Source organism: Euprymna scolopes, chromosome 19 (genome assembly GCF_053919585.1).
Source record: "Euprymna scolopes isolate OS-2025 chromosome 19, ASM5391958v1, whole genome shotgun sequence".
Classification (NCBI taxonomy): Eukaryota; Metazoa; Mollusca; class Cephalopoda; order Sepiida; family Sepiolidae; genus Euprymna; species Euprymna scolopes.
In genome coordinates this window covers 140,274,318-140,299,169 of record NC_136500.1, presented here as the reverse complement: position 1 = coordinate 140,299,169, position 24,852 = coordinate 140,274,318, and the positions used below count along the sequence as shown (strand labels likewise).

At 33.1% G+C, this 24,852-nt stretch overlaps 1 protein-coding gene across 6 annotated transcripts in view; it reads left to right on the top strand.

Annotated features, from left to right (window-relative positions):
• LOC145240003 (E3 ubiquitin-protein ligase HUWE1-like) overlaps positions 1 to 24,852 on the top strand; it is a 232,954-nt gene that overhangs the window by 154,286 nt on the left and 53,816 nt on the right. For 2 of the 6 annotated variants that reach the window (XM_080103593.1, XM_080103592.1), the window contains exons 51-60: positions 856 to 958; positions 1,852 to 1,980; positions 5,476 to 5,594; positions 10,362 to 10,491; positions 12,605 to 12,694; positions 13,312 to 13,525; positions 16,469 to 16,616; positions 18,000 to 18,123; positions 18,911 to 19,110; positions 20,111 to 20,171. In XM_080103593.1, coding sequence (XP_079959719.1) covers positions 856 to 958; positions 1,852 to 1,980; positions 5,476 to 5,594; positions 10,362 to 10,491; positions 12,605 to 12,694; positions 13,312 to 13,525; positions 16,469 to 16,616; positions 18,000 to 18,123; positions 18,911 to 19,110; positions 20,111 to 20,171 — 1,318 coding nt within the window. Of the gene's footprint in view, positions 1 to 855; positions 959 to 1,851; positions 2,005 to 5,475; positions 5,595 to 10,361; positions 10,492 to 12,604; positions 12,695 to 13,311; positions 13,526 to 16,468; positions 16,617 to 17,999; positions 18,124 to 18,910; positions 19,111 to 20,110; positions 20,172 to 24,852 lie in introns of all 6 variants that reach the window. The other 4 variants (XM_080103591.1, XM_080103590.1, XM_080103595.1 and 1 more) reach the window with 2 other exon arrangements.

Below are 24,852 nucleotides of genomic sequence, written 5' to 3'. Positions count from 1 at the left end.
ATATATATATATATATATATATATAAAATAAATTTTTGCACCAACCTAATAAATCTTTCCTTAATATTTAGGTGCAAATCATAACTACACCATGCAGTAAAAAAAACAAATCTTCATGGTATATGTACTTCTGCTGAAAAGAAAATATCATACACCAAAATCACGTAAATCAATCAAAAAGTTTTATTTTTAATTTGTGGCTTAACAACTTCACCTTTGCAGGACAAAGATGATTCCAACTAATTCAAACTTTTGTGAGATTTTAGAGAGCCATTCTTAACATGAGAGGGGTACATTGAAAAAACTCAAATTCGCTTAATGATTTTCTTTATAAAAATAAAACTACTTGACCAAGTTACATTTTTTTTTTTTTCTGCACAATACTTTCCATCACAGCTATGTACATTATAAAATTCTATTTTTGCTTGTTTTCGGGATGGAGTAGGGTATGGATTAGCACAAATAATTAGTTTAATTACTTTTTGATTTAACTGCAGAAAAAAAAAAAAAATTAGCACATTATATAATTAAGTTTGTGACCTGATTAAAAATTCTTTACTGAGAATAATTGCATTTTTTTTGTAATGCATAGTTTAGTATTGATACTTTTTAAGCATTACATGCACACTATTGTAATGCATAATAAAAATTGGATAGTCAGAAGCAAAATTTGATGGATCAGCTTGAATACTATTTAGCCCAACTTTTAAAATCTCACAAGATAACTGCTTTATTTTGTGGTAAATGCTGACCTAAAATTGAACAATATTGATTCATGTGCCAAATATATCACGACACATTACTTTATTCTTTTCTGGACTATTAATTCACCTTTTTTTTTTTTTTTTTCTTTAGCGTCAAGTGGTAGAATTTGACCAAGTTTTGGATGAATTACTGCAGAGAGATTCAACCAGGGATAGTGAGCAACAAGTGATTGGCGAGATAATAATGGAAACTGGTAAGAATTGATTCCTTTTTTACTCTTTCCCTCCTCTTTACCATAAATTCTTTACTTTCTTGGAATTGTCTTTTGGTTTCTGATTAATAGATGCTAATTTAAAATTGAACTAATTTTTGTTCAAATATTCTCTTTACCCCTTCTTGTACTAAAATATGGACTCTTATCAGACTAATTATAAATCTTTTCCTGGTTTATAGCTTGGATTCCTGATTGTGCTCCTCCCCACCCCCTCGCACACAAAAAAAGATGTTCTCCAGTCTTGGAGAAGGAAAGATAAAACCCCAACTTGGACAACTGCAAAACTTGACGAAACTGAATTCAAAGTATGCTAATTACTGCATAAGACAACCATACAATTTGATTTTAGAGCTAAAATCAAAATGAGTTTTAGTTTTGAAAAACCATTTTTTTTTTTTTTTTCTTCCCATTATTTACCTTTTTTCTAGGAGGTTAGACAGATCAAGTGTAGGTTCGAAAGTGTTTCAGTGGAAACAACTGGATTCAAACTTGGCACATCCAGATTTTCATTCTGTGACACTAATCACTTGGCCACAGTCATCATCCATAATGTTCCAACAAATAGAAATGTTATTTTCTTGTCCTGCTTTGTTCTTGATTATTACTTGAATAAACAGGACGTATCTAGAATAGTTGCTACAAAGGTGACTTTCCTATGCATCTGTAAACTATTTAACCTGACAAACATTTACTTCTGATTAGTAACTCTAATCCTAACGTGCGTGCGTGCCCCATAAATAAGACTTTGCATTAGACCATTTTCTTTGGTGTCTTTGACCAAAAAGGAATTTTGGTATAAGAGAAAGACTTCCCCAACTAAAAGGTTGCCTGTGTTGATCCAGCGTCTTTTACGGCAAGTCTATTTATTTCAGGTGAAGAACCGCTGTCTGTACGTGCAAATGACGACGAGGAGTCCCCAGAAGTCATAATTGATGTTGATGTAGAGCAGGAGGAGATGGATCGACATGATTCTCAGATGATAAGCCAGGAGAGCTCTGAAGGTGAGGATGCTGACGTCACCGAAGGTTAGTTTAAAGCTTGGGTAATAACTAAAACTTATTCATCATCCTCCACCACCTACTCCTCCTGCAGACCCCATGGATGTGGAGTGGCTTCATTGATGCCTTCATTATTTTCATAATGTGTAATAGGGTTCAATATCTAACAGATATTTTTGTTTGAGTGAATTCCATAAAAGATTCCCAAGCTTTTCTCACAGTTGAATAGGTTTTCTTTGTAAATGCACGCCTTGTTTCACTAAAGTTGGTATCCTATAGTTTTGTGTTTACTAATTTTTCTGTCAGCATGTTCATCGTTAAGTCAACGTAGACGAATCTTTATTTTCTATTTGTGTTTTGATGAAACTTTTTAGACTTTACACATTTTTCATACCAAAAGATTTTTCCGCTTTTTTATACTTAAAATAATTTTATTTAACTGTTCCCCCTTCCTCCCATTCTGTTGACATTATTTCAACTCTTCAGTTATTAACACTTCCTACTTTCACTGCAAGTGATCATGTCATATAAAGGTTTGTGACAATCACTACAAATGTGTAACTAATGACCAAACGTAAACATGTTTTAAAAACACTCAAATCTCCTAATGAAACGTAAATCAATCGATCATACAAACTTTTTTTTACTCTGCTTAGCAACACCTATTGATGGTGCCAGAGCTGATAGTATTTTTTTAAACATTACGAGACCTGGTTAATAGCTGATGAGGACATGATATAGTATGCCACCATGTGTAGGTTTTAAAACAACTTTCCTACAAGTTATATTTATCGATGTGGCAATGCTACATTTGATTTCATAATTCTCAAAGGTCATGGCCGTTACAGCTAGAATCTCAGATTTGTAAACAATATAACACCGGCTAATATTTTTTAAGTAATTAGTAAATTTAGAGAGAATGCACTTGTTCATAGCCTATTATGCTTGTGGGAACGCATATAATTTTCATTTATTAATCTTATTAACAACTCTTTTCTAGAAAGGTCCATCAAGAATTGACTTTTTTTTATTCCAAGATCACAAATAAATCCGAAGACTGGATTTCCTCCATAAACTTTAATTTTAATCTGAAATTTTGTCATCAATTCAGATATAATCACTTTTGTATACCAAATCTACAATATAAATATTATCAGACATCTTTTTCTTTATATATTTTATTTTTCTGGAATCCTTGGAGACAAGGCTTCATAATTTGTGTATTCATTTGTTTTGTGGATGGTTATTATCTTTATAGTTGCTGTTTCACTACGTTTTGGCCTGTTTTAGGTGGTTAACTGTGATGGGATAGAATGCTGGGTCTTGTAACTGCCTTCCATAGTTGTCGTCTTACCATGTTTTTGCCAATTAATCCTCTGAGCTGCTTGGGTAGGATTGAAATTGCTATATTAAGACGATGATCACCCAAAACTGTAGAGACCCCACGCCTCTATCCACGGCTCCACTGAGCATTCCTATCTCGCTGTTGTTAACCCCACCTGAAGAAGGCCAGAGGATAGTTGGCTGAAATGTGATGAAACAACAACTTATGAGGATAACGGTTCACAAAAAAACTGAATACATGTTTTTCTTCATATTTAGAAATGGTGATGCCATTGTTTTAAGTTTGAGAAATTTAAATGCGATTCTGGAATGGAGCTTTGAAGTTTTCTGAATTGAATTTGTTTGAATTAGTTTTTTATGGATAAAATTGAAATAAGATTGTTCAATTGTGCTCTTAAAACAAAGCAATATTTCTTAAATCTGTGCTCCAAAGAAATGAAAAAAAAATAAAAAGAAATTGTAGAATGTTCTTTCCTTGTCCTCCTTTCCAAATTAAAATGAATGCTAAGTATTTGATTACGAATTTAATTTTGTGCACCTTCAAATTTGTAATGTTTAGTTTGCATGACTAACACTTGACTTAACTTTGATTTGATAGTGTTTTGTTGAATCTAGGCTCTTAGTAGTAGCTAGTGATGGCAACCTGTTTAATGCAGTTCCAGTAATTCTTTAAGACCACACCTGTTATGAGAAAAAAAAACATTTTAGTTCAAAAACTTTCTTTTTAAATTAGATTTTACTTCTTCCATCACATCTGCATATGTTTCCATCTTGTTTCTGTCTTTAACTACAGTAGCAAAAACTAACATTTGATTTTTAAATGCATAAAATTTTTAGTTTTTGCATGGTTGTAAAATAATGATTTATTATGCAATAATGTATTTAAATATCCACAATCGACAGGATTTTGGATTTTACCAGAGGACCAATCCTTTGGCTTTGAATTTAAAAAAAAAAAATCCATACTGTAACCCTTTCTGCAATGGCACATATCGGCAAAAGTAATAGCAAGATTAAAAAATTATCATTGTGGTAGTTCTGTCATGTCCAACCTATAATTTGAGGCCTTCATATGTGACTTGTCTACTCCAATCAATACAGCACTTTATGAAGAGGCAAGTTTGAATCTTGAAGTTGAAACTTATCAAAAATTTTTCAATTCACAACCAACTCATTGGTACTTTGATTAAATCTTACAAGTTGTTAACATCTTGTTCTTTCCTTGGCATGGTCCCAAGTAGTAACCCTTACGTCCAAGTGGCGATATGCCTTGTTAGGGGTGAACGCGAGTTTATAAAAAAAAAAAAAAAATTTTGTGTAAACATCTCTTGTGCTTACTCACCACCATGATCATCCCAGCCGTGGCACCGGTCCAAGGTGGTTGTTTCACTCTGTCAGTGCTGCAACAAAGAGTCTTCATACCAAGCAAAACCAGGAGTCCAGCTTATAAACAAATGTCTATCATTTGTGAAGATTACAAGTGATACCTGTCTACTTAGTTGAATGAGAAACTTGCAGCATCAGATTCTTGCTTGGACAAACCAAAACACACACATGACCCATTAATGTGATCTTTTACTGGGAATCCTCAAGGATCCAACTTACCTGAAGAGTCACAGTGACTGAACTTGATTATCTGCCTGCTTCAAACATTCAATTCTCTCTTCCTCCAGGGGATCCTGCCAATGATTGTTCCCCCCCCCCCTTCTCCTTCCCATTTCCTGAAGTCTTTTCACCCTTAACTTGTTCGGGGGTTGGATGCTGAAGATGTATACCAAAGATAACATCCAATTGATCTCCATTTCTGAATTCCCCATAAATGATCCTGGACCTTTAGCTTTTGCAAAGCTGATCCCAATGGGATGTTTCCATTAACTGAGGCACTTCTTCAAACAAAGAAAATATCTCTTGGGTGGCCTAATTCTGGCCGGAGATATTTTCCGTACTGTGGCCCCTCTCCCGTTGTCCAAGCATCTAACCATTAGAATGCCTTCTGCGCAGCACGTTTACTGCTACACAATAAATCATTATTTTAACATGGTGTACAACCTTTTCTGTAGTAATGTAGTACAAATGCACAAAAAGTCTTGGTTGTCAATAGCAACAAAAGATGGAACTCTTGTTCAATTCTAACTTTATAATCTCTTTGTATAGATGTCCACGAAGAGGAAGGTTCTGAAGAGGAAAGTGGTTCCGGTGATGAGGAGGAGGGAGATGAATGTGACAATGAAGATGATGAAGAGCATGAAGATGAAGAAGACGAAGAAGATGAGGTAAGTTTTTTTTTTTTTTTTTTTTTTTCTCATTAAAAAAAAAAAATCTGATAAAACAACTTTGGCTGTTGTAGAATTTCAATCACTGATTAGATTTCTTTTTTTCAGGATTTTCGATTTGAAAGAGAATTACATTTTGAATTCATAGTTATATCTAGATTAATTTTGATCCTTTATCCTTTTTAATGTAAGATCTATATATCTATATAATGGAAGATCTATATAATTATGTTGCCATCATCAAAATGCTATTCAACATCTTGCCTAGACAGCTAGTTAATTTGGAATCACGAAAAAGTAAAATAAATGCATTCCATTTTGAGAAAAACATTTTTCTTTCGGTAAACCGGGTAAAAATCTGAAAGGAAACGGGTGGGGGGAACAAACGGGTGAGTTTCACAGCAACAAGAAATGAGTAGACATTAAAAGAGGAAAGAGACACAAAAGCAAAGAAAGTGAGGGGAACGAATGGAACAAGTTAGAATGGTAGAAAGTGTACGGCAGCAAGGAATTACCACACTAAGAAAGAAAGCAAATATAACTCGCTTTAAATTGCATGGAAATACAGTAAACATATTCTATTGCAAAGAACATATTGTCAAAGACTAGACAAGTAGATTCAACTTAAACGATGAAGGAATTTGAAATAAACGTACCAAAGTTACATCGGAAGCTGAGAACGTGTTAGTGCGGTATTAGGGTTATGAACAGAAAGATTGAAAATCCTGCTAATAACAATTAAATTTCAAAGTAAATCGCATCTCCAAGAAATGGATAAAAATGTATTGAGGATTAAAAAAAACTAGCAGGAGACTCAAAAGTATCTTAAGGTTTTAACACATGAGAAGAGAAAAGTAATAAAAAAAAAAAAAAAAAACACAATGAAACATGAATCCATGTAAACATGTGACACAGTGAAGAGTGAATTTGTCCCTGATAAAAAAAAAAAAAAAGTGACGTTATAAAACATGACAATAATATACTCATGAGCAAAAAAAAAAAAAAAAATGGGCCAAAAGTGAAAGAAATCGATTTTTCAATATTTTTCCATGCACTTTTTTTAATTTTAACTGAAAATTTCTATTTTGCAGATCATTATTATTATAGCATATAATAAGTGAGAAAATGAATCCTAAAAATGGTAAGACCGCATCTTGACGAGGATATAAAAAACCAAATTGCAGGATTAAGGCAGTCCAAAATGACTTACAAGCAGATTTTTGATATTTTAAGAAAAAATGTGAAAACATCTCTTTCTGTAGTGAAGTGAATTGGTCAAAGGTTCAAAGTCGAACGCTTGGTAAAAGGGAAATCTGGATCTGGTCACCCTAGAGCATCCACTTTGAAGGATGACCACAGGCTTAAATTAACTGTTTTGAAGGATAGAAAGAAAAATTATGTTGACCATAGCAAAAAATTCAAAACGGGCTGGAAATTCTCTTTCTAGATATACAATATCTAGACGAATGAAAGAAATGGGATTTTCTAAAAGGTGTTCAAAGAAGCCATTTTTATCTAAGAACATCATCAATGATAGAAAGATTTTTCTCATGTTATTCCATGAAAGATACAGACTGGTTCAGGGATGTTTTCTGGTTAGATGAATCAAGATTTTGTCTTGTTATTGATGCTCCCGAATGGTGCAATCGAAGAACTGGAGAACGGGAATGGAGGGATAATGGTATGGGGAACTTTTACTGCAACAGGAGTTGGGGAACTTATTAGATGTAAGAAGTCAATCAATGCAAAGGAATATATTTAAATATTAGAAACAGGACTGTTATCAAGTATCCAGAAGCTGGGAATATCCTAGAACCTTATTTTTCAACATGATAATGCACATGCTGCTAAAGCCACAAAAAATGGTTTTCTGATAATTCAATTGATGTGATATTTTGGCCAGGTGAAAGTCTTGATTTAAACTCCATTGAGAATATTTGGTCCATATATCTCGTGCATTAGCTGGAAGAACTTTTGGGAACAATGACAAACTGTGGGAAGCTGTGTAAAGGGAATGGAATAGCATCTTCTCTTCACTTTGGGTGAGAGCATGTCTAAAAGGATTGATCTTTTAAAGAAACCAAAAAGGGAATGCGATTCCATATTAAGCATTTATTAAAGTAAATGTCTTGTTCTATGTTATTAGTCACGTTTAAGTTTCCTTGTTCAATTTATTTTTGTTCAATATAGCTTTTAGTGCAATAAAATGTATAAAATTCGTTGGCCCCATTTTTTTTTTGCTCACAAGTGTATATATATAAAAATATATGCCAAGGAAATTTGATGTTCATGTGTGATTACTGCTACCCCACACTCTGGGATCATTGAAGATACAATGCAACAAATAAATTTTTTTGTACAAATAAAAATTTATTCAAGATACTTCAGCATAAATAGATGATACAAAATATTTATTAAGCTTATAAAAAGACTAGAACAAATTTAGAAAATAAAAAAAAAATCATTGTAGAATAAAATGTATGTCCTATTAGTGGATGATGTTATATAGTCATCCACATACAGTACTGTTTCGCTGCATCACAGCTCATCAGTGTGGCTAGACAAGCAACTACCTCAAGCCAGGATCAAAGCCAGACTGCCCATACGACTGTCAAGGCTTCGAACCATTGCGCTAAACTGCAGCTGCTATGCAGGTAGTGAATTAACAATGTTTTGACATCGTGCAAATACCTAAGCTCGATTTGTTTACACTAATGGTATATCATGTATCATTTCCCAATATACTCAACTCAAGATGAGGAGCATTATAGTCATCCACATACAGTACTAATGAAAATGAATTCAAGCATACAATCATATGGCATTATCAAAGTTTATAAAACTTTCCCATACAAGATATTTTACCTGTTAATAAAACTTTCCCATACAAGATATTTTACCTGTTAAAAAAACTTTCCCATACAAGATATTTTACCTGTTAAAAAAACTTTCCCATACAAGATATTTTACCTGTTAAAAAAACTTTCCCATACAAGATATTTTACCTGTTAAAAAAACCTTCCCATACAAGATATTTTACCTGTTAAAAAAACTTTCCCATACAAGATATTTTACCTGTTAAAAAAACCTTCCCATACAAGATATTTTACCTGTTAAAAAAACTTTCCCATACAAGATATTTTACCTGTTAAAAAAACCTTCCCATACAAGATATTTTACCTGTTAAAAAAACCTTCCCATACAAGATATTTTACCTGTTAAAAAAACTTTCCCATACAAGATATTTTACCTGTTAAAAAAACTTTCCCATACAAGATATTTTACCTGTTAAAAAAACCTTCCCATACAAGATATTTTACCTGTTAAAAAAACCTTCCCATACAAGATATTTTACCTGTTAAAAAAACCTTCCCATACAAGATATTTTACCTGTTAAAAAAACCTTCCCATACAAGATATTTTACCTGTTAAAAAAACCTTCCCATACAAGATATTTTACCTGTTAAAAAAACCTTCCCATACAAGATATTTTACCTGTTAAAAAAACCTTCCCATACAAGATATTTTACCTGTTAAAAAAACCTTCCCATACAAGATATTTTACCTGTTAAAAAAACCTTCCCATACAAGATATTTTACCTGTTAAAAAAACCTTCCCATACAAGATATTTTACCTGTTAAAAAAACCTTCCCATACAAGATATTTTACCTGTTAAAAAAACCTTCCCATACAAGATATTTTACCTGTTAAAAAAACCTTCCCATACAAGATATTTTACCTGTTAAAAAAACCTTCCCATACAAGATATTTTACCTGTTAAAAAAACCTTCCCATACAAGATATTTTACCTGTTAAAAAAACCTTCCCATACAAGATATTTTACCTGTTAAAAAAACCTTCCCATACAAGATATTTTACCTGTTAAAAAAACCTTCCCATACAAGATATTTTACCTGTTAAAAAAACCTTCCCATACAAGATATTTTACCTGTTAAAAAAACCTTCCCATACAAGATATTTTACCTGTTAAAAAAACCTTCCCATACAAGATATTTTACCTGTTAAAAAAACCTTCCCATACAAGATATTTTACCTGTTAAAAAAACCTTCCCATACAAGATATTTTACCTGTTAAAAAAACCTTCCCATACAAGATATTTTACCTGTTAAAAAAACCTTCCCATACAAGATATTTTACCTGTTAAAAAAACCTTCCCATACAAGATATTTTACCTGTTAAAAAAACCTTCCCATACAAGATATTTTACCTGTTAAAAAAACCTTCCCATACAAGATATTTTACCTGTTAAAAAAACCTTCCCATACAAGATATTTTACCTGTTAAAAAAACCTTCCCATACAAGATATTTTACCTGTTAAAAAAACCTTCCCATACAAGATATTTTACCTGTTAAAAAAACCTTCCCATACAAGATATTTTACCTGTTAAAAAAACCTTCCCATACAAGATATTTTACCTGTTAAAAAAACCTTCCCATACAAGATATTTTACCTGTTAAAAATAGGCAAGTTATAGGCTGTTGATTTAGAATGAGTGCTTTAAGCCAAGTTGATGGTTGCATATAAATTTGTGCTCATTTTTACATTAAATACTAATCTCTATTAATCCCTGACTGTACATAAAATGGATACCATAATACTTAGTTTACTGCACCTTATCATAACAGAGGTTTGTACAAAATTTCAGCCAGATCAGTCCATAGTTTTTGAGAAAGTGAAACGGACTAAAAGAAATGTAGATTCTTTATTTTGCTGTAACATTTTTTGGTTTGAAAATTTTTCAGGGTTCAGAATGCATGATGGAAGCAGATTATGAAGATGATGATGATGATGACTACCAGGAAGCCGACAGCTCTATGGCTCAAGTTATTGATGATGACTACCTCTTCCATGTTGAAGATGTGTTTCCAACAGGTATATTTTCAAACACAATGTAAAGCCTTCTTTGTTTTGTTTTTGATTTTTTTTTGTTTTTTTACACCTCCTGTCTCGCCCAGAAGCGAAACCTTTTCAATCCTTACAAAAAGGGAATAACTTGTGTGCATTAAATGTGTGTAAACTGTTGCAGCAAAATCGGAGATTTAATACGAAGTAAATGAAATACCAGTAGACGTGATAAGTGTTGTGAATCCTTGGATGGACAAGATTGCCACAAGATGTCTGCACATCTTTCAGCAGAAATGCACTTGTTATGGCTGCTCACCAATGTTTCTCATTAATGCTAGCAAAACTTGTGGCTGCCTACCTCACCTGACTGCAGACCTTGACTATTTCTTCTGGGGCATGATCAAGTCCAGGGCTAACAAGTCAACTCTAAAGGCTGCCGCAATAGAGGCATTTACCATTATAGAAAAGAATATGGTTGCCAATCTCATTTTACACTTAGATGATGGTTTTAATTGAAAAATGTGGTATAGAACTAAATGTTAAATAAACTGTTGGATCTTTGCATATACAATTTTTGTTATTGCTCATTTCGATTTCTTTGTCAAGTTTCCAGTCTTGCTGCAATAATATATAGGGAGTTTCCAGTCTTGCTGCAATAATATATAGGGAGTTTCCAGTCTTGCTGCAATAATATATAGGGAGTTTCCAGTCTTGCTGCAATAATATATAGGGAGTTTCCAGTCTTGCTGCAATAATATATAGGGAGTTTCCAGTCTTGCTGCAATAATATATAGGGAGTTTCCAGTCTTGCTGCAATAATATATAGGGAGTTTCCAGTCTTGCTGCAATAATATATAGGGAGTTTCCAGTCTTGCTGCAATAATATATAGGGAGTTTCCAGTCTTGCTGCAATAATATATAGGGAGTTTCCAGTCTTGCTGCAATAATATATAGGGAGTTTCCAGTCTTGCTGCAATAATATATAGGGAGTTTCCAGTCTTGCTGCAATAATATATAGGGAGTTTCCAGTCTTGCTGCAATAATATATAGGGAGTTTCCAGTCTTGCTGCAATAATATATAGTAAGAATATTTCATCTTCACTAAGAATCATCAGTGTAGCTAAATATAATTGTACCAACAGTTGCAGGATTCAATCTACTGGATGCAAGTACCTTTTGACTTTGCCTTAACAATCACTTGGACAGCTGTATGATGAAGAAAAATATTCCTATTCATTTCACAGTCAATCTATGAATAGCTTATACAGCCAGCTATTTATATTGTGCCTCTTCAGTGTGGCTAGAAGTGTTTCCATATTGAAGGTTAAAAAGATTTAACTGCAGCAATCTAGCATTTTACAGTATTTTACATCTGTGATGATAAATGAAATTATGCTTATTTTTTACATTTGCACTATCAATTATCAAGCGAATTCTATTCTAATTAGAATAATGCCTTAAGCTAATTGGACACTATTATTTCTCGGACTGGAAAGTTCAGTCACGCCTTTTCAGTATTACTTGATGTGAATATTTTCATGCCGAGATACTGTGATAAGCAGTCGGGTATTCTTTTCTCAATACATGGTATAGAAATCAGTCTCCATGGCATCGCGATTGAAAATACCAGCACTTTACAGTGCTTTATAACTAGTCGTCATTGGTTTAAACATGAAAAGTGGTGGTAGGTCGATCCATGTGTGTACAAAGGTTATCACCCCAATCGACATGAAAGGGTGTGCACTCCAGTAAAAACTGAGGAAACAAGCCAGGTTGAAGTCCAAAACTATCCCTCTAACAAATGCTTAATAGAAAGATTTTGGTGGCTACCAAAATGTTGAATACTTGTTACAAATGAAAACCGTTTATATAATTTATTTTTCTGGATGATTATTGGGCCTATGACAACAGCATATTCTTATTTTAACTCTTGAGTATATATCCAATACAGACACAATCAACCAAGAATCCCATCACTCTATATAAAAACATAAGATATGAATGGATATATACCTGAGAATCAAAACAAGGAAAAGAATATGCTGTTGTCATAGCTTTAATGGTTATGTACAGATTACAACTAGTGCAATGAGGCAATGGTGGGAAACAACTAATAGTCTTTTTTTTTTTTTTCTTCTAGGTCAACATGTGGTCATTAATGATAATTCTAGTTATCGAACCTATCATCTTCCTTTTCCTCTTCAAGAGGACAATGGCAATGAAACTTCAGGTAACTTGCTGTTAACTTTTTTGTCCTTCATCTGACTTATTTAAGCATGTAACAATTAGTCAAGTTATGAAATGCCAGGAACAGTATACAAGCTCATTTTGATCATGTTTAGCCCAGTAATATAAAATATCTTGGATGTTGGGAGGGGGAGTTCGAGTTTTAAATTGTTTTTATTTTTAATTATTATTGCAAACTAATTTTACAAAATGATGAACACCCGCGGAAATATCAATGAAGAGTATCGTTTTATGTGAAGCATACAAAAAAAAACCTGGCTCTGCTCATAATCGAACAATTTAAAAATGCAAATTGTTTAGAAATGTTGTCTTTAATAAATAGCATTCCTAGACATCTGGAAGCATGCCTTGAAAAGTGTTTTTTCTTCAATAAATATTACAAATATTTCAATCTTAAAAATTAAAAAAATTTAAGACTTGAACGTCTTCATCTAAGTTATAGGTACTCCCTCCACAAGATGTTATTTGATAATTTTTATTAGATTTAAAAACTTATGCAGACACATTCTTGATTTGCTAGCTTTAAATATTGATATAGCCATGTTCGTTTCCATACAAGTTGAACCCTATCATGTCCAACTCATTATTTTAAATTTTCAGTCCCTTCTCTCCCACCGGCTCCTAGCTCTGTGCCTACCACCCATCCCTTGCTGATTCGCAATGCAGAGCCAGCCACGGTGATGGGGGTAACTCGTGTTCACCGAGGTAATCGTCAACGAGGTACCTACCGCTTCAACCCTAGCACTTCAACATTACAGGTGAACATACACAGTGCTAATAATCGGCAACCAAATCCACCAGTCATTTTGCAGCGGTAAGGCGTACATTTTTGCAATTGTACCTTTCTAATCCTATCAGTTTTAATTTAAAAAAATTTTTCATGCTTTTATATTTTACACATGATTTTGTAGGTAGAATTTGCCATATGCATAGTCTTAACACATGTTCACTTTTCACCTGCTCCAATGTTTTTTTTGTAATTAGCAAATAATGAGATGTGAGATATCAGTGGTTTATGCACATTTAGGTTTAAAAAAAAAAAAGGTTCTTGTCCAGAATTACCCCCTTTTTTAATCTATGATGTACGTACGCATGACAATGAAAATATTCTAAATTCATAAATTGATCTTGTTTTATACTTGAATAAAATCGAATTTTATAACAGAAAAGTGGCTGTCTTGTTTGCTGTTTCAAAAACAATCTAAAAAATAAGATTCAATTCAAACTTGTAGGCATTACAAATCTCACAAATTGTCAATCATTTAAAAAATTTTCTTTATCAAAATAAAACTACTTGATCAATCTACATTATTTTTGGGAAGATAATTTTGTTTTGTTACGTGTACATACATCATAAACATTTTTGTTGTTTAATATGGGGGGAGGGATTCTGGATGAGAACCAAAAATTAATGAAGTGTTCCAATACAATAACTGTTTGAAGAAATTATTTGTAGAAAATGACGATTGATCAACAACTATTCAACAACAACAACAAAAAATCGGACTTGAAAAGTTATTGTGTGGAGTAAAACGGTAATCATATATTCCAAATAAGAGTAAGAGTGGCGAAAAAAATTCATTGAAAACGGATAAAAAACTGTTTACAGGCATGAATTGGCCAAAAGGAAATAAGTCAGTTTTAGATTCTAGTCTTGCTTTGAGTCAAATATTTATATTTCACAATATTTGAAGATACAATGCCTTTGATCAAACTAAGATTCAGAAAATCTAGATTTACCATAAATTTTTCTTGGTGAGGAAGGTTTACTTAGGCTTGTATTTCAGATTTCTTTTACAGCTGGGAGTTTTTCATTTGTCTTTCGTCTTCGGTTGGATTTACAACAGTATTTTGAGGTCGACTAGTCGTGTCCCTTCTAACAGTAATTCCTGTACATGACTATAGTTGTTGCTGAAGAAAGTTCTAGAAACCAACTAAAAAGAATACTTTTGTTTAGAACTTTCTGGAAGCTAGCAAAAAATACTTCTGTTTTATTTTTAGAAGTCTCCAGAAAAGCTTAAAAAGACGTTTTTATATTCAAATGTTTAATATTTTTTGTATTACATTATACTAGCAGAACTCATGGAAATTCCACGGTAGTTGAAAATTTTAAAAATGCACATCAGTAAGAAACTTATCACATAATCAAACAATTACAATGAGGTTGGACCATTTACCTTTTTAAAGACTTAACTAAATCACAAACCTCTGGATCCTCAGGTTCTGATATCTCTGCTTACACAATTGGATCAATTTTTTGAACTTTCCTGATCTTATCCTGATCTCACAGTACTATGATCATGTGGCAGTGTGGTAACACTCTTTTCGAAATAAAATTGAATTGGCTGGCGATAACTTATTAATATTGTGATTTGCACCAACCAAACACTCGCAGGCAATAATAAACTTGTTCATATTGTGATCTGCATCCACCAAACACTGATTAGCGATAAATAACTTGTTAGTATTGTGATCTGCACTAACCAGACACTAGCTGGCGATAAATAACTTATTTTGATCTGCACCCACCATACATGGACAACTGTAGCATGCTGATAAATGCCATTCTCAATGTTTTCCAATCAATCATAAGCTGCCCAGCCATTCAAAATTCTTGTTCGGGCAAAATCCATGAATGCATTATTGAGAATAATGTTTCCTGATCCCTTCTTTAAACCGTTGTAATGTTGCATCTCTTTCTCTCTCTCTCACACATTTTTTTTTTTTTCTTACACTTTACAACATTAAATGTAGGAGTTGAAAAACAAAACATTTTTTTTCTTACAATTAATCAAGTGACTTCGCCCAAACACTTTTGTAATGCTAAAACTTTGTTACATTAAACGAAGTAAAAAAAAAAAAAAAAAATTAAATCATTTTTTTCTTAGGTTTGCCTTAAGAGACACCAATTTTTTGTTTTATTAACCATTTGGAATATTCCACTTTCCTTGTAAGGGATGGTCAGGATGATAACGGTCAAAGCGAATGCGGGTATTAATATATAGATAATATTTTTTATTTGATTATTAATAATTTTTATTTTATATTATATTAAATTTATTTGATTATTAATTTTATATTAGTATATATTTTAAGTATTATAATAATAAATTAACAAATATATTTATATTTAGATAACTGTAAAATTGTAATTTCTACATATTTTAAGAGGAAAAATATGTTCTCATGACACTGTAGATCGATACTTATTACAGATGACTAATATATATATATATAATGGTAACCTTGTACATCTAAACACAATAGGTTTAAGGCTCCCAAAATTCATAATAGAATTGTCTGCAAGGATAAAGTACTAAGTAAAATTCAGTTGTAAGCGATCTTCTTGAGGGTGAAGGTTCAGTCCTCAGTGTGGGTGATGCTCTGGTTTCATCAACTGAAACGTTTGAAATATTAGAACAGTACTATAATAATCTCACTTCAGTTTAAGCAAAACTGATGACCTGGATGCAAATTTGTCATCAGTTAATCTACCAGCTAAGGTGACGTTTTTTATCATCTGAAATTCCACAAAGATTCTCAACTTAGAAAAGAGGCCCCGGCAAATGTTTGGTACTTATATCATCCAAATCATTAAATATGATCTCCAAAATTGAATTGTAGCTCTAATACATGTTTCAAAACATTTTAAACACAAATTTTCTGGTGCACCAACATAATCACCATTTAAAGAATCCCCCCCCCCTTCGTCCTTATGTTCATGTGTAAATAAGAATGTTATTTTCTGCCGAAACAGATTATTAGGACCTGCCACAGCCGCGGACGTTTTACAGCTGACTTCAGGACAGGCAAATTTTTCTTCTCAAACAAGAGTTGTGTTGGCTAATGAGGATCTGAGATTTATCTCTCGGCAGGACGATGACTTATTTGACGAGTTATTTCAAGTACGTGCTTTGTTTTTTTTCTCCTTGTTTACCGCTTTCAGTTTTTAAAGATATATATCGTCTGTAAACGTGCCTACATGAATTTAGTGATGCAAGGGTTACGATTTATCACACTTTTAATAACCAGCAATGAAAAGTTTGATATGGTTGGACAATTTTCATATAAGCCAAGAAAAAAAAGTGTTATTCTGGAGTTTTATTTTTTTTCCAGACAGGTTATACAATTGGCGATTCCTAAATTCATTTAAAAAATATTTGCATCTAGTCACTTTTTTTTTCTTGTGATATTAAGATTTATTTTTCTGACTTTAATTCATAAGCAGCAGAATGCTAAATTAATGAGTATCTTGTCTACGCAGTAAATATTTAAAATTTTATAAAAGTCTGTTCCAAGTTTTCATTTCACTTGAATAAAACTTCACATCAAATTTATATTGCAAGAGTTGGTTTTTAATGCCATTTTATGAACTCGTGTTGATTTCCAACCAAATGAACATCAGTTTTGTTACATGACAACTTATTAAAGACCTGAGAGTTTTCAAGTTATTGTTAACAATATTTAATGGTAATTCTTGATTATAATAATTGTATGTTTATTTTAATATACTTGACTTTTGCCTATAAACGTTCAGATTCTTCAAAAGTTACCCTATATTAAAATTTTTTTTAATCTGTACATGCGTATTCGTGACTGAACAAAAATGTCAAATTCCAAAAATCATTTGAGTTTTATTTTTTAACTAAGAAATAAATTTTATGAGTAAGCAAGAAGGGATGGTCTCGCTTGCCATTTTAAAGAAACAAAAGAAGATAACTCGGTTTAGAATTAGCAAGATCAGTCTTGTAATGCTTAAGATTTCCCATTAATTGCTTAAAATTATTTTAAAATGATTCTCTTTATAAAAAGAAAACTACTTAATCAATTTGATTTTTGGAATGTAATCTTTCCATTTCATCATTATGTACATCATAAAGATTTTTTATATATATAGCAGGAATTCTGAATAACCAACTTAAATTCTAGTCACAAATTACTTTTGGAATTAGCAGCTTAAAGGCTTTAAAATAGTTAATATATCAGTTTACTCAATAAATTTTGATCCTAAAGTCATTCAAGCAGAGAAAGATATTCAGAAATGTTAATCAATAAAATCGTGTAGCCTTGTATACGCTATTTCTATTCGTTTCGGTTGCAGTTTGGCATGCAACCTGTAGGAAAAGTAAAAAAATTGAATCTGACTTTTTAAAAAATTATTTTCTATCAAAAAAAAACCTACCTGACAATATATATTCACTTGCCTAGATCTAGCATAAGTGTGTGCAGATCTGACTCAAAACTCAACTCAAGCAATTAATGTTTGCTTTCCATTTTTGTTTTTAAAGGATAACTATCCGGATAATAGTTCAGCTGGTCCTGGTGTTCTCTCTTGCATTCCATCCACATTGACCAGATGGACGGAGGAAGCTAAAGTACTTGATGGTGACAGTGTACATGATTGTGTCACAGGTGAATTCTCTCATTCAATCTAACAATGTATACACCTTTTCTCTTTTGATAAATTTACCATTGAAATCTCATTTCAGACTTGGAGTTTCTACCCATCTTGAAAGTTAGGTCCTACTTGTATTTCGGAATCTTTAACAAATTTCCCCACTTGATCTCGTTCAAGTTTTTGACCATAACTAAGGATTCACCAGATTTGAATTGTTTGCACCAATTACAACCACGAAAGACTTGTTTAAACAAATGAATTCATTGCTTTATTATCCTATTAAAAGCAGCAAAAAAAAATTTTTAGATTTTGATGGTCTTTTTTACCCAAAGAATTACTGCATTATAGTAAATAACAATACTGGTGCTACCAAATCAGCCAGTTTGAAGATACTGGCTTCCTGACCTAAAATGCATGAAACCTTGATGTAATCGTTTTTTTCCTTTTGCAAAACTCAATCATGTTCTGCATAGTCAAAAACAAAACATTTTTCATTGCAAAACAATCAAACCAAACACCATAAATTAATATTTGGATATATAAATAAGTTGAAATTTAAAACTTTGTACTAAATACAACTGGAGTTGGCATTAAATAATCTGAAAAAAGGTTGATATGCCATAAATCAAACCAACCAAATTGAATAAATAATTGAAGATATTAAAAATTGGAAAATGATGGTTGCATGATCTCGACCCCCCCCCTCCCCCCCAAAAAAAATTCTACATCGGATCTGTTTTCAATTAAAATAAATCCTTTCCTATTGAATTTTTTTTTAAAAAAATTTTTCTTTTTCTCTAGTTTTAAAAAGTCAAGTGATCGATACTCTGGAGAAACATCGTGATACAGAGTTGGAAGAACGCAGAGAAAAGCGTCGCAAAGCAGCAGAAGAGGAAACTGCTCAGAAGCCGCCAACGAAAGCCGAAGAGCAAAAATCTGATAATACATCAACCGATGAAGCTAACAATAAACTAGAATCACAGTCAGCTTCCAATATGGAGGTGAGAATATTATTTGTATTCTCTATCCAAATAATTTCACGTAAACGAAAACTTATAAAAATAAAATGTGTCAGTAACTGAGGTTAGTTTTACAAAATAAATCAACACAAAAATCTTATGCAGTGTAATAGGATTTTTAAAAAATATATATTTTAGGTATAAACAAGATTGTGTACTTATGTGTCATGTCAAAATTAGTAAAGAAAATCCCAAAGAGGAAATTGAGTAGAAAATAATTACAAGTATAAACAAAATTTATTGAATTTATAGTTTTAGCAACAGTTCAGGGGAGGTAACTGTAATTTATTTTGATATATTTGCCAAAAAATTCAAATGATTGTAAGAAAGATTGTCCAGTTTTTTTTTTGTTTTTGTTTTTTTAAGACATGCAACAAAAAACACTCTGGCAAATCTTTTATGCAAACATTTGAAATTTTACTGAGTTCAACATAGCATAAAAGTATATAATAGTTTTTTTTTTTAACCTAAAATGGATTCTTCAGATCCTATTGCACAAGCACCCAAAATCTAAGGAATCTTTTTTGAGTGGTAAATTCAAACTACTGACTTAAATTATTGATTTAGATAAATTTTCAAAATCTTAAAGGGAGTGTTTTGAAGCAATTAGTGTTCAATTCTTAAGTTCTTTTAAACTTATTTAACTAAATAGAAATTATTTGAAATACCGAAGGAAGTTTAAGGATACCTATTTTATTTTCACTTTTAGTGAGTTTTTTTTTTTTTTAAGCCTTTTTCTAATACCCTTTTAGAAGCAAATTCATCTGTCTTCTGTTAAATAGGATAGGCTAGTCTCTAGCTTTTGATAGAGCTACTAATCTAGAAAAACTTTGAAATAACCAGTTATAATTCTGAGGGTTTACTACTCTCATTGCTTCTTGGGCAACAGAATTACTTTGTGAAACGTAGTTGCCAGCCTTGAGTTGTGAAGAAACTCTTTTTTTTCTGCAATATTTATGGTTTTTCTTTTTTTGCTTGTCAGGTATCAACTCCTACTCTTCACACTGCCATTTCAACTGAAAGTCAAGATTCCAACAGATCCAGTAAGTAAATGTGAATAGTGACCACACACTCTGTATATCCCCCCCCCTCCCAAATTTGTTTCACTTGTGCATGTTATTTGTTAAAAAAAAAAATTTGCATGAAAGAAATGTCTTTTCTTTCGGTCCCATGCATTTCTAATCTGCATAATGTCCATATGGTTTTACAAGATCACGCTATCTGAAGATATCAGCTTTCTAACTTCAATGCATTGTAGATGTTTTTTTTTTCTTTACAAAACTTAATCATTTTCTGTAAAAACAACAATCACCCTTTTTTTCTTTCTCTCCCCCTCCCAAGTTAAGGCACTAGAGCTATCTGTTAACCATGGGTGACAACCTCCATGATGCTTTGGGATAAGATCTTGGTGATTGATCAGATTATGACCCAGGTAGAAAGAGGACATGGCCCTGCAACACACCACTTTCACCCATACCTGGGCTAGACAGGCAGTTGGAGAGATCTGATCAATTGGCTGATTCCGACGTGCTCTGGCATATTTGCCCTCCTACTTCCTCCGGACTGTACTAACCACTGAACTGCTTGCAGGACTATCCCCAAAGTCATTATCATATAAGGGGGAGGGGGTCAATTATCTCAGCAAGATACACACCCAGACATTGCAAGACCTCATCCCATACACTAGTATTTGGGATGGTGAGATGAGTGCTGTGAATCTCTCATGACGGTAAGGTTGTCACTCATGTAATCCCTGGTTTGTCGGGGGTGAGTACCCCCCCCCCTCTTTCTAGTGGACCCTGAACTACGGGCTCCCTTGGTGAGTGGGGAACACAGGTGAATAAAATAAGATAAAACACTTATGGATTTATCCTACAAAAACCTCAAACGTAATTTTAAAGGATTTAAACTTATTTCAGTTAATGAAATGGATCGATCCGTTCCTAAATTTTTTACTACAGAGGCAACCAGCTCTCCAATAACAAATCTATCTTCATTCATTATAGAAAAAAATAACTAGTAACATAAATGCACTAAAGTTAAAAAAAACAAATAAAATAAATTAAAAAAAAAAAGACATTGTCAATGTTGATAAGAAATATACAAATTTCCTTCTGAAAATGATTATATTCCACAATTAGTAACAATCTAACCTTCACAAATCCCTTAATACAAGTAAGGGGTTGTTAGAAACAAAGAATTATCTCTGTACAGTAGAAGAAATAAAAAAAACTGAAAAGTAAAATGTTTTTCAAGATGAAACTATAGAAACAATTAGATGACTTCTAACATCTCAAAAGACACTTGCAAAGGACGAAGTGTGTGAGGGAACTATGGCTTAAAAAATCCTGACCCCCCCTAGCTAATGATACATTACCTGAAAGTACTTCATTCAAACTACTCGGCTGGGGAACATAAGTTGGAACAGCTACATTGAGGGCATTGCCAAGGCTGCTGCAAAGAAGGTGGGCTCTCTCTGCTGTACTAGAAAGTTACTTACACTTGGTGGCGACCCGTGACACCTTGGAACGGAATCCTGGTGGTTGAGGGTTGTAGAGGCTAAATATGAGTTCCTCTCCTTCCCATCACGCCACTTTGGTCCTTACCTTGGCTAGACGGACAGTCGGAGGGGCCCGCTCCGATCAATCGGCTGGTCACGTCAAGCCCTAAATCAGACAAACACAAGAAAATACGCCCACACTTCCCACATTATACAAACTGATTTAGCAAGCGGTGGCTGTAGGGTCAAATAACATGCTGGATAATGGAGAAAACATGACTGTAAATCTGAATTTTTTCCGGAAAACGAGGCCTTCAGAAAAATTGAAGAACCACAGATGCTTAGATTCACCAACAGGGAGTGTATACTTTTCCTGTATCCCTGTTAGGACTCCGAGGCGGGTGGGGAGCAGGGAAAATGAAAAAAAAAAAAAAATCTATCTATGAATACAAACAAGCCTAAAAAAAAAAAAAATACAAGATTTAGTATCAGACGCTGAAAATGAACCAATATCAACAAATGAGAATTTCCCAGCATTTCTAGTATTGGAATCAACCAGTGAACAACCCATAATCAAAACTTCTCCATTTAAAATCGGAAAAATACTCTCACAAAGTATTAAACCTATATCGGTTAAAAAACTAAATAATGACACAATATTAACACAAAGAATAAAAAGCAAGCTGAGGAACTGCTAAAATGGAAAACTTTTGACAACAAAACCATTAAAGTTTATCCTCACAAGACACTAAATTCTAGTAAAGGTGTCATCAAGACCACTGAACTTGCATTATGTACCATAAATGAAATAAAAGACAACCTTAGATCCCAAAACGTCACAGATGTACAAAGAATCCAAATAAGGAAAAATTCCGAAACTATACTCACCAACACATACATTCTGACATTCAACACACCAATAATCCCACAAAAAAAAAAAAAACAATGGTTACCTAAGTCAACACTGAGCCATACATCCCAAACCCCCTAAGATGCCATAACTGCCAAAAATATGGACACCATCGCGACTGATGTTCACGGTCACCAACATGCATAAGATGTGGTGAAAAAGACTTCCACGAGGATTGCCAAAAAAAAACCCAACTGCCAGGAAAACCACTACGCAAACTCAAAAACCTGCCCAATCTGGAAAAAAGAAAGCGCAATACTCAAAACAAAGTACACAAATAACATTTCATTTAACGAAGCTAGGAAAATCGTAGAAAGCTCCAACTACGCAGATATAACAAAAAAAAAAATATATATGCAGTGCTTCAATAACTCAAACCAACATTCAATAGCATCAAACTCCAACAATATCAGTATTGACATTATCACAAAGCTCTTAAACGAAACAAAAAGTTTACTTGAAGAATTTAAAAAAAATAATGACCATTCAATGTAATACAATAAACAATACCTCAACAATAAACCAAAACACAACTATAAACTCACAAACAAAACCCCAACCAAAAAGTAAAGAAATAACCACAAATAAAAAAAACAAAACACACAACAAACGAACACTCAAAATAGATTTCAATTACTGAGAAAAGTTGAGGATGAAAACACCAATAAAAATGTTAGTGAGAAAAATAATAAAACGAAGAAGTTGGAAGAGCCCAGAACACCAGAAGTTATACCAAAATCAAAACCAAGATCTAGATCAAATACAAAAGGAAAAGACCCTTTACAAAACTCTCAAGTGACAGATAAATCTATGGACTCCCTGGAAATGGAAGTCGAAGAAGGGAGAAACGAAACAAACCTCCCAAAAAAAACACAACCCCAATCACTGTCCAAACGAAAGGGGAAAAGAACCCAAAACAAAGCGGATACACGGTCCCAAGCAAACTCCAGTTCCCGAACTCCTAACAGCAGAAATGAAAGAGCCAAGCGAAGCAGCACCATCATCGCCCAATAAGGCAGGAACTTGGGAAGGACCAGGATCCAGATCCCAATCTACCTCAAGAGAAGGAAACGAAGAAACATTGGAGGAAATGGAAGTAGAAAACAAAACGCCCCTAGACAAATAAGATGGAACAAAATAAAAGAACTCAAAATATAACAGCCATACAATGGAACTGTAGAGGATTGAAATCCAACTATGAAGAATTGAAACGATTAATTAAAGATCACAACCCAAATATCGTATGTCTACAGGGAACTCTAATGAAGGAAAACTCAAACCTCTCCCTTAGAGACTACGAAGTATATAACAAAATCAACCTATCACATATAGACCATGTACCAACAGGTGGTACAACCATTATGTTAAAGAAAACAATACCCTATGAAAAACTCATTTTAAACACAGAACTACAAGCCATAGCAGTAAGAGCTACCTTACACCAAACTATTACAATTTGCTCAATCTACATTCCACCAAAATACAAATTAAAAAAAATTCAAATAAATCAAATAATTGAACAGCTTCCTGCACCATCATTAATCCTAGGAGATTTCAATGCGCCACAGCAACCTTTGGGGAGACAGACAACCAAATCATAATGGAAATATAATAGAATCCATACTAGAAACCACAAACATGTGTGTACTGAACAACGGCAAACACACCTACCTACATCCATCTACAGGAACAACCTCAGCTATAGACCTGACACTCAGCTCTCCGACTATCTACATGGATTTCAATTGGGATATCCATGAAGAACAGTGTGGTAGTGACCACTACCCAATTTTAATTAAAACAAATAAACCCACAGTAGAAGACATAGTACCAAAATGGCAACTAAAGAGAGCTGACTGGTCCACATTCAGAAATCTCTGCCAAACACAAATAAATAATGAAATACTCCAGGAACCTGACCCAATAGCAATATTTACACAAAGATTAATAAAAATAGTGGAAGAAACAATCCCTAAAACTTCAAAGAAAAACAGCAAGCACAGACCATGGTTCACAAGAGTGCAAAGAAGCAGTTAAGAAAAGGAAAAAAGCCCTAAAAAAATTCAGATTAGACCCAACCTCAATAAACTTAGAGCTCTACCGCCAAGCTCGTGCAAAAGCACGACAAATAACCAAAAAAGCTGAATAAGAAACATGGCAAGATTATGTATCTAAATTAAATAATAAAACACCTAGCAAGAAGGTATGGGACATGGTGAGGAAGATAAATGGGAAGCAAACCCAACACCCCACTATACACCTAAAAAACCCGGATGGTGGAAAATGCACTGGAAAAAAGGATATGGCAAATCTG